This window comes from Anguilla rostrata, chromosome 16, assembly GCF_018555375.3.
Source record: "Anguilla rostrata isolate EN2019 chromosome 16, ASM1855537v3, whole genome shotgun sequence".
Lineage (NCBI taxonomy): Eukaryota > Metazoa > Chordata > Actinopteri > Anguilliformes > Anguillidae > Anguilla > Anguilla rostrata.
Genome location: NC_057948.1, coordinates 19,454,728 through 19,466,656, shown reverse-complemented (window position 1 = coordinate 19,466,656; position 11,929 = coordinate 19,454,728). Strand labels below are relative to the sequence as shown.

The following is an 11,929-nucleotide window of genomic DNA, read 5'->3' as shown; positions in this document are numbered from 1 at the left end:
GAAAGTTTCTCACAGCTATAGCAGCTTAGTAGATTTGGAAAGAAAAACCACGAGGACACTAATTCTTTTAAAGTGGATTTTATTTTAATTCCATTTTGGAAAAAACTATGAAAAGAGGTTTTTACTTGGGCATCTCAGCCTCGGGCGCCTCCACTTCCATCTTCTCGTCATCATCCTGAGGCACTTGCACCGCAGGCATTTCAGCCTCCAGCATCTCCACCTCTGCCACCTCTGCGGTCGGCACCTCGGCTGAAGGCGTCTCCGCTGCTGGAATTTCTTCTGCAGGCTCCTCCACTGCTACCGGTGTCTCCGCTACCAAAACCTTGGTTGCAGGGGTCTCAGCTTCCAGAACCTCCGCTGCCTCCATTTCAACCGTTTCAACTGGGAGCATCTTAGCAATGTAGGTGACATCCTCAAACTCCTCAAGAGCTGGGGCCTCGGCAGCTGCGGTCTCTGCCTCTGGTGCCTCTTCTATCGCTGCCTCAGTTACAGGCATCTCCACAGGTGGTTGTTCTGCCTCCAGCGCCTCTGCTACAGGTGCCTCTGGTCCGACGGCTTCAGTCACAGGAACTTCCATAGCTGGCATCTCTGGTTCGATTGCCTCAGCCACAGGAATTTCCATGGCTGGTGCCTCTGCCTCAGTTTCCTGCACCTCGGCTTCTACTGCCTCAGTTACTGGCGTCTCCATTGGTGGTATCCCAGTCTCGACTGCCTCAGTTACAGGAACTTCAGTTGCCACGGCCTCAGCTTCAGGCACCTCAGGTGCGAATTCCTCTGCTTCTTCTTCTACAGCCATCTCATCCTTAGGTGCCTCCGCTGCAACAATCTCAGCTGCTGGGATTTCGGCTGCAAGGATCTCTGCTTCAGGTGCCTCAACCTGGGTCACCTCAGCCGCGGGAATCTCAGCTGCTAGTGCCTCAACCTGAGTCACCTCAGCCTCGGGAATCTCAGCCTCTAGTGCCTCAACCGGAGTCACCTCAGCCTCGGGAATCTCAGCCTCTAGTGCCTCAACCGGAGTCACCTCAGCCTCGGGAATCTCAGCCTCTAGTGCCTCAACCGGAGTCACCTCAGCTTCGGGAATCTCAGCTTCCAGTGCCTCAACCGGAGTCACCTCAGCTTCCAGTGCCTCAACCTCGGTTACCTCGGCCTCAGGAATCTCAGCTTCTACAGCCTCGACTACCTCTGCCTCAGGAATCTCGGCTTCTGGTGCCTCAACCTGGGTTACTTCAGCCTCAGCAATCTCGGCTTCTGATGCCTCAACCTGGGTTACTTCAGCCTCAGGAATCTCAGCCTCTACTGCCTCAACCGGGGTTACCTCGGCCTCAGGAACCTCAGCAGCAAGTGCTTCAGGTACTGGGCTCACAGCCAAATCTTCAGCCTCTGCCGCCTCGGCCAGCAGATCCTCATCTGCAGGAGTCTCCATTACAGGCATTTCATCCTCTGGCTCCTCCTCAGCAGGGATCTCCTCAGCAGGTTTCTCCTCCTCAGGCATTTCCACGACGGGTGCTTCCACTTCAGGCTCCTCAGCCACAGGCATCTCCAGTAAGGGCATCTTAGCCGCTGGCACCTCTTCCATGGCCACCTCCTCTGCAACACCCTCTTCTACAGCAGGTTCTGCTGGGGCCGGGCGTTTCACAGCCTTTGGCTTCTTGGCCTTCTTTGCTTTCTTGGGCTTGGGCTCAGGAGGAGGCACCGGCACGGGCTTCGATGGCTTCTTCTTCTTCTTCTTAGATTTCAGCATCTTGTCTTGAATCTATGGAGAGTGCAATCAGGTTGGTATGACTTGTGGGCCTGAACAATTTCTGTGCAATAAACAGATGGTCGACAGTATGTGCTAGGACAAACAGCAGGTTGACACAGTATGACAGAAACGGCATTGATCGAATCTACTTCATTATCCCAGTGTACTTACAGTTTTGTCATGCAGCAAGATGGCGTTTCGCCGTGCTGTCTTTGCGTAGGGGTTGAGCTTCATCATCACCCTGAGGTTATTTAGAGGATTCTTCTTTAGCACTCTACGGCTGATCTTCTTGCTGAGGATATCGAGTCAGGAAGAGATGTGACTATTACTATGTACTGTTGCTGCCTCACACTTTGTAATGGCAAACATTCATTTCAATTATGTAACTGCAACAGAGACCAGCTTCCAAGAGTGCACTAATGGAAATTCCAACATTAACAACCTGGGGCACTTGACTGAGAAGGTCGCTCAGAACTTCCACTGAAATCACAGCATTCAGAAACACGGACCATGAAGTGTGGATTCATCATAACCAAACCACAGCTCGGCTTGCCCCCAAAATACAAACAACTCCATTTTAGTGCTCCGTGACTGGAGATTCTGTTTTAGTGAGGAATTACTGTGCATTAACAAGACTCACTTTGGAGCGCGAAGAGCTTTCTGTATTTCTGGGCTCTTGAGAATTCTGCTTAGGTCTGTGTTTGTCATCTTGTGCATTGGAAGGCTGAAAAACAAGATTTTAGATAACATTATGGAAATGCAGGAATGAAATAGGCATGTGAGCAGCTGTAGTTGTACAATAGCTCCATTCTGTGAAACTAACTACTACATCCTCAGAACTTCATTGAAATCATGCGTTTCAGAAACACGGACCATGAAGTAGAAGCTCATCACAGTTGAAGTAGAAGCTCATTACAGTTGTTTTTAATGCTTCAATTTATAATCTGCCCTATACAAATTCACTTACAATGTAGAGGTAAATGCTGAAACTGAAGGGGTCAGTGGTGAAAACTGAAAAACGTACTTGTACACAAAACCATGTGAAACCAAATAGAGGCTCGTTAGATATACAATTTAGTGTATGGAAACTATTCCATACACTAAATGTCCATCTGATCTGGTACATGGCACCTATTCAACGTGAAGGAACCCAACCAGGCGCTCTCCACATACTCACTTGTAATCCACTTTGAGGGAGGCGGCCTTGCGCCAAGTGCCATAGAGTTCGTCCAGCTTGCTGAAGGCACCCTCTGTCCAAATACAGAAGCGGCCGACATGGCCACCAGGGGCGAGGCGGAGAAGGTTCAGTTTGTTCACGTTCTGAAGGGTGATGCCTGTTGGGAAACAGGGATGGGGCCCATTCCAAGACCCGTCATTAAAACAGCAGTCAAGAGGTATGCTGCATGTGACTGAGCAGTAAAAGCTTACAAGCGTTTAAGCATTAAGCATGCTCAAATAAATGAGCAACTGGGCAGTCGCAGGGATAGTCTTCCCAGCCCTTCTTAACAAGGGACTCCAGCAGGGACTTCCATGGGTTTTTCATGGCGCAGGCAGTGGAGGGTGCGGGAGGAGGCCTTGTGGGGTTCACTTTCAGCAGCTCTGTGCATTGCAACAGCTCCACAGCATTTCTTTGAAGAACAGTTACGTTCTGCTGACACTAGATATGCACAGATGACAGCTTAACTTGTCCACAGTTGCCACATCCCCAAATTACACATCCTTTTGTGAGGGAGTGAATGACCCCAAGCTATCTAATAATGGTCTGAAATGCTATACCTGTCTACCAAGCCATGCTTCAAATTCCTTGGGCTGCGCAATTTATTACTTGGCTAACTTAACTAGTTAACTAGCAACTAGTCAACAGATGTTTGCATGTTAACTATCCTTCACTGTACAAGAACCACATCTCCCTTCCACTGATTAATGTAAATACAGCTATATCAAGCTTATGGATAGCAAAGTAATAAATAAAAGATAAATTCTCTCATACATTTTATGTTTAGCTTGAACTTAAGCAAGGGTGAAAAGCATGGAATGCTGGCCGACTGCATTTAACATGAAGCTCTAGCTGACATGAAGCTCGCTGCCTTGGCTATGAAAGAGTACGCTGCCTGTGACCGTTAGCTATCTCACCATGCGCTGAGCTCAGGATCATTCCCTTCCACACACGACATGCACACTTCGGTAAAACACGAACTGTGGCTGTCTCTAGGGGGGCTCACACAGGGGAGCCTCTTCTTGATCGCTTGTCTTTTGCAGCATGTAGTTTCCCACATGCAGGCAGACTTGCCCCTCCGGTCAGACACACAATCTGCACCTAAAAAAATATCCCTGAATAATAATAAAGGATTGTAATCATTACAAAATTACTGGGACATGGTGATGGGGGATTTTGAGGGCCATTTTATTCCTGCACAGGGTAAAAAAAAAAAAAAAAAAGTTAGGAAAGATGAACCATCTTCAATAAGACTGAGGGGAGGAGAAAAAAAAAAAAAAAAAAAACTTGCATCCCCAGTCTGATCCTGTAGCCTTGTAACTTCCAAGACTGTATGTATGGGTGCAGGAAAGCTCAGAAACTGGGGTTCTGAGATGCAGACTACGAAGAGGTAACTCTTCATAGCAGGAGTTTCCTGTCACTTCCACAGGACATTTTGAATGAACACACTCACAGGCTGATAAAGACTGCAATACACTCCACAAATAATTTATCAAACTCCTTTTCATTACGAACAGGTTAGTGCACTGGTAAAAAACATATTCCAAGCAGTTCAGGCCTGATTTTTGAAGACGGCACTAACCGGGAATGTTTCTGAAGGCCTTTGTAACGCCACCGTCCTCATTGTAGATGATGCAGGGCCCCTTGCGTTGAATACGTCTGCGGTTCCTCATCTTACCCTTACCAGCACGCATCCGCTGGGAAGCATACACCTAAGGAAGAGACAAACAAGACTCATTTTACACAACCGCATTCCCCATACAAACACAAAGATGAAAACATGTCATTGGCTGTTGTGGTTTAATCTCCGTGTAAAAATGGACGTCCTCAAATGGTTCATTGTGTCTGCGCCAGACATCGTACAAGAAGCCTGGGCTTCTGCATTGGTACTGCTGTTAGGCAAAGTGGAATACAACGGAATAGGTATAGCCGCAGTTTGGGAGTGGCTTACTTTCTTGATGTCATTCCAGGCTTTCAGTTTCTTCAGCAACAACACTGCCTCCTTTGTCTTCTTGTATCCCTCAACCTTGTTGTCCACCACCAGGGGGACCTCTGGGATCTCCTCAATGCGGTGCCCTGTGGAAACATGCCAACAATGAACCAACTGTCCTTGCGGTTCCCAGACAGTTCTTTTGCATTGGGAGTTTGACGCCATCTTGCTCAGACCTGAATGTTCATCAACCACCTGCGCCAGCATGGAGACAGCAGGCAACTGTCACTGTGCGCAGGGTCAGACGCAAATTACACCATCACAGCAAGAATCTTGTTAGAACCCTGACTTCCATCACATTGGTCACTAATGAGTCAGTACTGTGAACAAAACTGCCCTCTTAAAGAACACTGTTCTATGGCAAGGATTCCCATACTAATCAAAACCCCATCAAGGATTCCCATACTTATATCAAAATCCCATGAGTCACTTGATAAGAGTCCACTACTTTATTTGAATGTATATAATCATATACAAATATAGCATGTTTAATATATGACACTATAAACATCGTTAGGTGCATTATTTCAATTTGTTAGTGCAAATGTCTGTTAAGGCAGTAACAGTGTTTTCCACTCAAATTTATCCTGGCCCACCTCAACCCCCCTTGTGACCTGGCACCCCAATTTGGGACCCACTTTTTGAGACCGTCTTTAGGGAGGGCGACTGACCTTTAGACATGACGAGCGCAGGCAGAGCAGAGGCAGCGAGGGCAGAGCAGATGGCGTAGCGTTTCTGGGTGGTGTTGATTCTGCGGTGCCAGCGACGCCAGGTCTTAGTGGGGGCAAACATTCGTCCTCCGCGGCACATCTACCCTCAAGTCAAGGAGATGGATCAACCACACACGTGCACTCAAGCCCAAGGTTGACTACTCCAATGAAACGCACCTCTAGGTCATAAATATAACCATGCTGTTCATTTATGCCACTAAAACACTTTTGAAGTCACTCTTACTGCAGATCTACTCAGAGTTAAATCTTTTGTGCATTTATATTACATCCCATAAGACTCATTTAACAGATATTCTCAGCCAGAGTGACTTACAATATAGCAGAAACCTAAGGGCATTCACCTGATTAATACAAGCAAAAGAGCCAAACCTTCCCAGACCATAAAGTAAATGTGCAACATTACTAAAGCACTAGCACTTAAGTTAACTATGCTATTCTAATTCAAATGGAAATGACGTCACCACTGCAGCCATGAAGAAGGAACATGCTGGAAACCTGCACTGCCTCCACTTCTACCTCTGATACCCTCCACACCCCACCCCTACAGGAAATGCACATGGTTGCAGTGAGACTCCAATGCTTAGTGTGTTTGTTGGTCAAAAGCAGGATACATTTCCGAAGGCTCCCTGGCCGGAGCGGTGAGTGCCGCCGCCGCGCACGCGGGGGATACGCGCCACGGCTCTGCCCGTGCCCCAGGACTCTGCGCTGGTCTGGTGACCTGGAACACACCACACGCCGTCAGGACAAAGCACACGCGCGACGGCTTCGTCCAAAATACACCACCGTCTTGCCATGTTAACACAGATAATGTGAATCACTGAGGCAAAACAAAGGTTTCCACATACGAGTAAAAAAATGATGAGGAAATCCACAAAATCATTCCAGCAACTATGATTTGGCAGTGCATTAATATCACCCCGTTGCACAAACTCATACTCACAACCATAATTAATCAATGTAAAAGAGGATAACAGGAACAGATTTTTTGTAGTTTAAAGCAAGAAAATACACTTAAACTCCAAGCACCTTCTGGGAAACTTCTGCAAGTACCCAAAATGTCACATAAATATATTGCATGGTCTGGATCAATTTCAGTGTTTTAAACATAAACTGGCATTTGAAAAACAAACTCCAGAGAGCAAACTAGCTTTAAAAAAAATACAGGTATCCAAAAATTTACCATGAACTATAGGGCCCATTATCACCTTTGCAATGTCTCTTCCAAACCTCATCCACAAGGAAGCAGTTGATACCACATTATCTCCAAATACACATGCACACAAACACCAACAGCTAAATGCTGCACATTTTTCTCACTCCATTTTGCTTAGACAGGCAAGTCATCTGGTTGTATGGCAGAGTCCATCTAAGCAGTTCCTGGTTTTCAACAATAGAGTCCAATTTTTTTCTAAAGCAAATGTGGAAACGTGCTAAAATGTGAAAATACACATGCTGTTGGCATAGCTATATATGCAGCCTGCCAGCTGGACACCATCCAATGTATACACAGATAAGGTATCAAGAATCAAGTCTTATCAATGAAAACAATGATACTAGTTTTGTTCATGCAAATGCTGCTTCTTAACACTTTTGATTAAACAATATTTAGTCACAGCAATGATGTTGTCCGCTGTATACACAATTACATAGCTATACAAATCCAATATTTTTAATCTTCTGCAAGTTGCCCTCATTAAGTAATGATGCATAGTTAACAGAATGGCTGTAAATACACCAACAATTCATATTTCTGTATACTCATAAGCACTTCTGATAGGGGAAAATAAACAATGCGAAACTATTTATCCCACTTAAATGAATGTCTAAAATAGTTCCTGCGGTGTTCTACTAATTGTCAAAACAGTTGGCGCAACCTAGAAATAAAAGCAAAAAAACTTTTACACTGAACTTGCACCACCTATCATATTGTTGTCTGGGTATCTAATGTTAAAAAATACTTTTTAAAGCAAACTTATGCAATTAATATCATGAATCAATTTGAATTGGGACTTACGTGTTTGCTCTTATCTTGTTTCCATTAGTTAATTCAACTCCGCCAGAACCTCAAAGGGCGATTATTTGGCGTTCTATATGTACACGTTGCCATTAGGCAAGCACGCCACCAAGGCCGTAAATGGCGGAAATGCAACTTCTTTGTCCTTATTAGTTTTAAGTTTAAACCTTCTCTGCAGGAGACACCGAAGCATGCGAATTGTGAATGACATTTCGTTTTGTCACAAGTAAGCGAAAACGCTGTGCTTCAACGTGGTTAATATTAAAACCTAAAGTTAAAATGCTAACGCACTTAGCCATCGCGCTACCACCAATGACCTCAATACTTTATTCAAGTCCCTTCCGTTTTTTTTTTGGCCATGTAGCCGATTGACAAAATAAATGCGTTTTACAGTGCATACATTGGATGAAGCTCGCAATTTTCCGTGAAATAACTGGAAAAGAGAGAACAAAATTGAAGTTCATTTCAATTCATTTTAAGGTTTCCCGCATGTAAGACATGTAGTATGCGGGAATGCCTGGTTTTACTCAACGGTAATTGCTACTGGTGCAACTGGACTCAATCTCTGTCATGAGTGAAATATGATCTACATTTGTCAGCAGCGAATTGATGAAACAAGACAAGTCTTAAAGTTCCACAAAGGTAGATGCGAAAAAACTGGTAATGGTACGCAATCCATTTAACTGTAGCAAGTTGGCAAACTAGGTCTCATGTGTTGGCTACTTGTGGCCAAGTGTGGTAATGGTGAGCATGCCGTGATGACGTGTCGAACGGGTGATGAGGCGCATGGTCTGAGACCACGCTCTTTGGTATGGTCCCGTATCAAATTGATTAGTTGGAATAAGAGAATACTCACCGGCCAATTCGCTGACAGCATAGGGCTGACGGCTGTTCTTGCGCATGTTGGTGTGAACAAAGTTCACAATGTCCGTGCGGATGGGCGCCTTGAATACAGCAGGCATAACCACATTTTTGCCTGAGGCCTCTCCTTTCTCGGAGTAAATCGATATCAGGGGTCGGGCGCAGGCCTGTGGATACAGTAAATTATGTTCCAGTAAATTTATTTTAAAACAACGTGCAACTGAAACATCGATGGCTCAGGTTTTAAAACGTTAGTCACCAAGAGGCTGAAAACTTAAAATAATAATAATAATAATAAACTTCAATCTGCCTCAGGATAACGTTTGATTTCAAAGTTATATTCGCCCTCTATGTGCCAGCAGGCAAACGCATGCTATCGACACTCTTAAAGCTAAAATATCTAGACAACATCAAGAAATAATGTCAGTCAACAACATGCAAGCACGCGTTGGTTTCCAAATGAGTATTCAGCCAATTCACCCAATGAGTATTCAATATTCACCCAATGTAATCAGAGCTGACAGTCGTTCTTTTGTTAACACATTTCCGCCAGCCAAAGTGAATAACTGGAATGTCAGGCATGCAACTTTTTTTTTTTTTAACTCGGAAAATAATCGTGATTTATTTATACATAAACACATCCATACATACACTTAATTACTGGGTAAAATATTAAATGTTATTTGAAAAATTTGGACGATTCCTTAAAAGAATAACAAACGCAATGGCTTGCTGGCTAAAGTTACACACAGTTCTATAAAATGCCTCTAACGTGAGCCGTCATTGGGTAAATTAACCAAGTTTGCTAGCGAACGTTCTCTTTTCCATAAAACTTGATACTTTAGTCTCTCATATTGCTTTATTATAATAATTATCATGTAACTGGGTAGTGACAAAATTAGAAACAGAATAAGCGTTTAAGTAGGCCAAGTTCCTAAGATTTAGCGGTTAGGCTACAGTCCATCAAGGGATATTCACGTTGAACCTACCCAACCACATAAAAAAAAACCTGCTGAAGATTAGATAACACACCCCCTTTCGCATTGAGCTAATGAGAAAACAAGCCAATTGTTTAGCTAAGATTTCTTACAACTTGATAACGAAACTAGCCAACTATAATTATATCGAAGCAAGCTGACAAGCTCCCAGGTAAATCGGTTTAACTGGCATGCGATATAGTTAGCTTGTTAACTAGCTAGTCAGCAACAAAGCCTCTCCCACCTAATGTGCCATTGTGCACGTGTGGAAAAGGAAATTGGCTCTTCAATTGTTACGCGCATAGCATACGTCCTAGCGGTCCACCACAAATGCAATCATTTCTCACGCAATTAACTGATCATTCAATTAAATAAGCAGTATACAAGTCAACACACAACGTACCCAAAAGCCTACTCCTTCCATGTTAGCTAACAGTACACGTGCGGGTGGCAAGTAAAATGGCTTCTCCAACTTTTTTTTTTTGTAGCCATACAATAATAGACATTCAGTTATCCTAACGATGGGAGAATTGCACCCAATGTAAATAAATGTATAAATAAAATGAGAACACACCAGTATACATGCAAACCACTACATTAGAATAAAAGTATTGCCTTCTTACCATTTTCTCGGGAGACCACGGTCTTCCAACGATGGCGACCACGGACGAAAAGGAAGTTTACGGCTCACCCCCTATAGTATATACATCGACAACCGGTCACTTCCGATATTGAAATACTTTACAATTAAAGAAGAAAAAATGGTGACATAACCCTGTAAACAAATAATCCAATAGATCATAGGAATACACGAGCGCTGAACGTCCGTTTCAATAGTAATTGGCCAAAAAGAGGGAGAAATGCTATTATTGGACCTATTTTGGCTCGTGTTCAACGCTTTGGCGTAAGGGTACCTATAGACGTAGAGACCGGACTACTTCTGAAATAATTTTCTGAAGGTATTAACCAAACAAAAATTTCAAACAGTTTATTATATACAAGTGTATTTCAACAACAATACAAATAAAAGTCTGCGTAATTAAAAATAATTTTAATTAATTGATTGGGTGTGTGCGAATGCTAAAATGACGTGCGTGACGTAAAAGCGTGCGGCGTTTGGATAGGCGAACAAGACAGGGTCTTGCACCAACCTATTCAGAATCTATTTACCAACATGAAGCAAGTGATTTCTTGTCATGAAGACTTTGCATTCACGAAAGAATTCAATTAGACAACTATCCTATTAAAATTGGTAGGCTATATTCGGATGTATGAGCCTTGATGTTTCATGATGATTATTATGGCCGTGTATTTGAATGACGCTAAAATACTAGCCCTGGGAAATGTGTTAATAACCACACAAATGCTTTTTAAACACTTCCTTATCAGTTATTTATTGTGCAGGCTCCCATCGTTCAAATGTATAGGCACCTGGCTTTTCATTTGAATTTGTTATGCTACTTCTTCTTTTTTTTTTTTTTTTTAGCTAGTTAGCAAGCCAGATTGAAAAGCCCCCCTTTCTTGGTTAAAATCGATCAGCCATATACAGAATAGGCCTAAGAAGGTTCCCGGAATAGAAATCCTAGAGTTGTGAAACTGTACAAGAATGTCTGTCTTAAAAGATCAATGCAAGCACACAGCACCAGCAACTTGTGTGAATAACCTAATTTTAAATGCAATTACAAAATATTAAGCAAATTGAAATAGTGTGATTGTTAATCCTCTAGACTGTCTGTGTAATGCTAAGCACACAACCCATGCTTTGGATCCCACCATACACAAAACACTGAAACAAATCAATGACCATATAAAAACACTGGCACAATTATCATGGCATGCAGCAAATCCAAGCATGAATTTAATACAGTATGCAATAAGTTTATTTTAACCTCTACATTGTATGTGTAGTATTTATTGGTATAAAGTATTTGTTCACCTGCCCAGGGACTGAGGATGAAAATGAGCTGTTAAGCTATAGCTCTGTATTGTGCATTGGGCTTTTTTTTTGTTTTGTCATGTGTGGTCCCTTTTTAAAAAATAAATAAATAAATGGTGAGGATGTATTTGTGAGCATGAAATCAATGTGTCTTTACTACATATTTTATCCTTGAGAAAAAAAAAAAAAACCTTAAAGCCATGTGTGTTCCTAATTTACAGGAAATAAAGGGAATTTAAGACACTCACAGTAGGCTATCACTTACCAAGGTTTACACATGTAAAATAAGAATTCGTTTTTAAACTACAAACCATAAATGTCAATGGGGCAGTTCCCAACACCTCAAAATGAACAGTCTCACTCATCTAGTCTGTCTTTGTTAAGTAACTTTGTCTTAGTGGCAAAATGTTCTTATTTTACTCACTCATGCACAAAATGGTAAGATGGTCATCCTCCTGGTTAG

At 43.0% G+C, this 11,929-nt stretch overlaps 1 protein-coding gene and 3 non-coding genes across 5 annotated transcripts; all 4 read right to left on the bottom strand.

The window, feature by feature from the left end:
* Positions 1-62: 62 nt before the first annotated feature.
* On the bottom strand, positions 63-10,372 carry rpl4 (ribosomal protein L4). 2 transcript variants are annotated; one of them, XM_064313299.1, is made up of 10 exons: positions 10,154-10,372; positions 8,549-8,720; positions 6,290-6,396; positions 5,619-5,757; positions 4,909-5,033; positions 4,540-4,669; positions 2,919-3,075; positions 2,382-2,465; positions 1,913-2,033; positions 63-1,753 (listed from the first exon to the last, which is right to left on the bottom strand). In XM_064313299.1, the coding sequence occupies exons 1-10, from the start codon at positions 10,154-10,156 to the stop codon at positions 122-124; spliced, it is 2,670 nt and encodes an 889-aa protein (XP_064169369.1). In that variant the 5' UTR covers positions 10,157-10,372; the 3' UTR covers positions 63-121. The 2 variants fall into 2 exon arrangements, with proteins under 2 accessions (XP_064169369.1, XP_064169370.1); XM_064313300.1 differs by lacking the exon at positions 10,154-10,372 and adding an exon at positions 9,056-9,336.
* Positions 2,206-2,276, bottom strand: LOC135242786 (small nucleolar RNA SNORD18). Its single transcript, XR_010326465.1, has one exon. It is a non-coding gene; the product is annotated as a small nucleolar RNA SNORD18 (small nucleolar RNA).
* Positions 2,571-2,640, bottom strand: LOC135242787 (small nucleolar RNA SNORD18). Its single transcript, XR_010326466.1, has one exon. It is a non-coding gene; the product is annotated as a small nucleolar RNA SNORD18 (small nucleolar RNA).
* On the bottom strand, positions 5,115-5,214 carry LOC135242788 (small nucleolar RNA SNORD16). The gene has a single exon (XR_010326467.1). It is a non-coding gene; the product is annotated as a small nucleolar RNA SNORD16 (small nucleolar RNA).
* Positions 10,373-11,929: the final 1,557 nt, after the last annotated feature.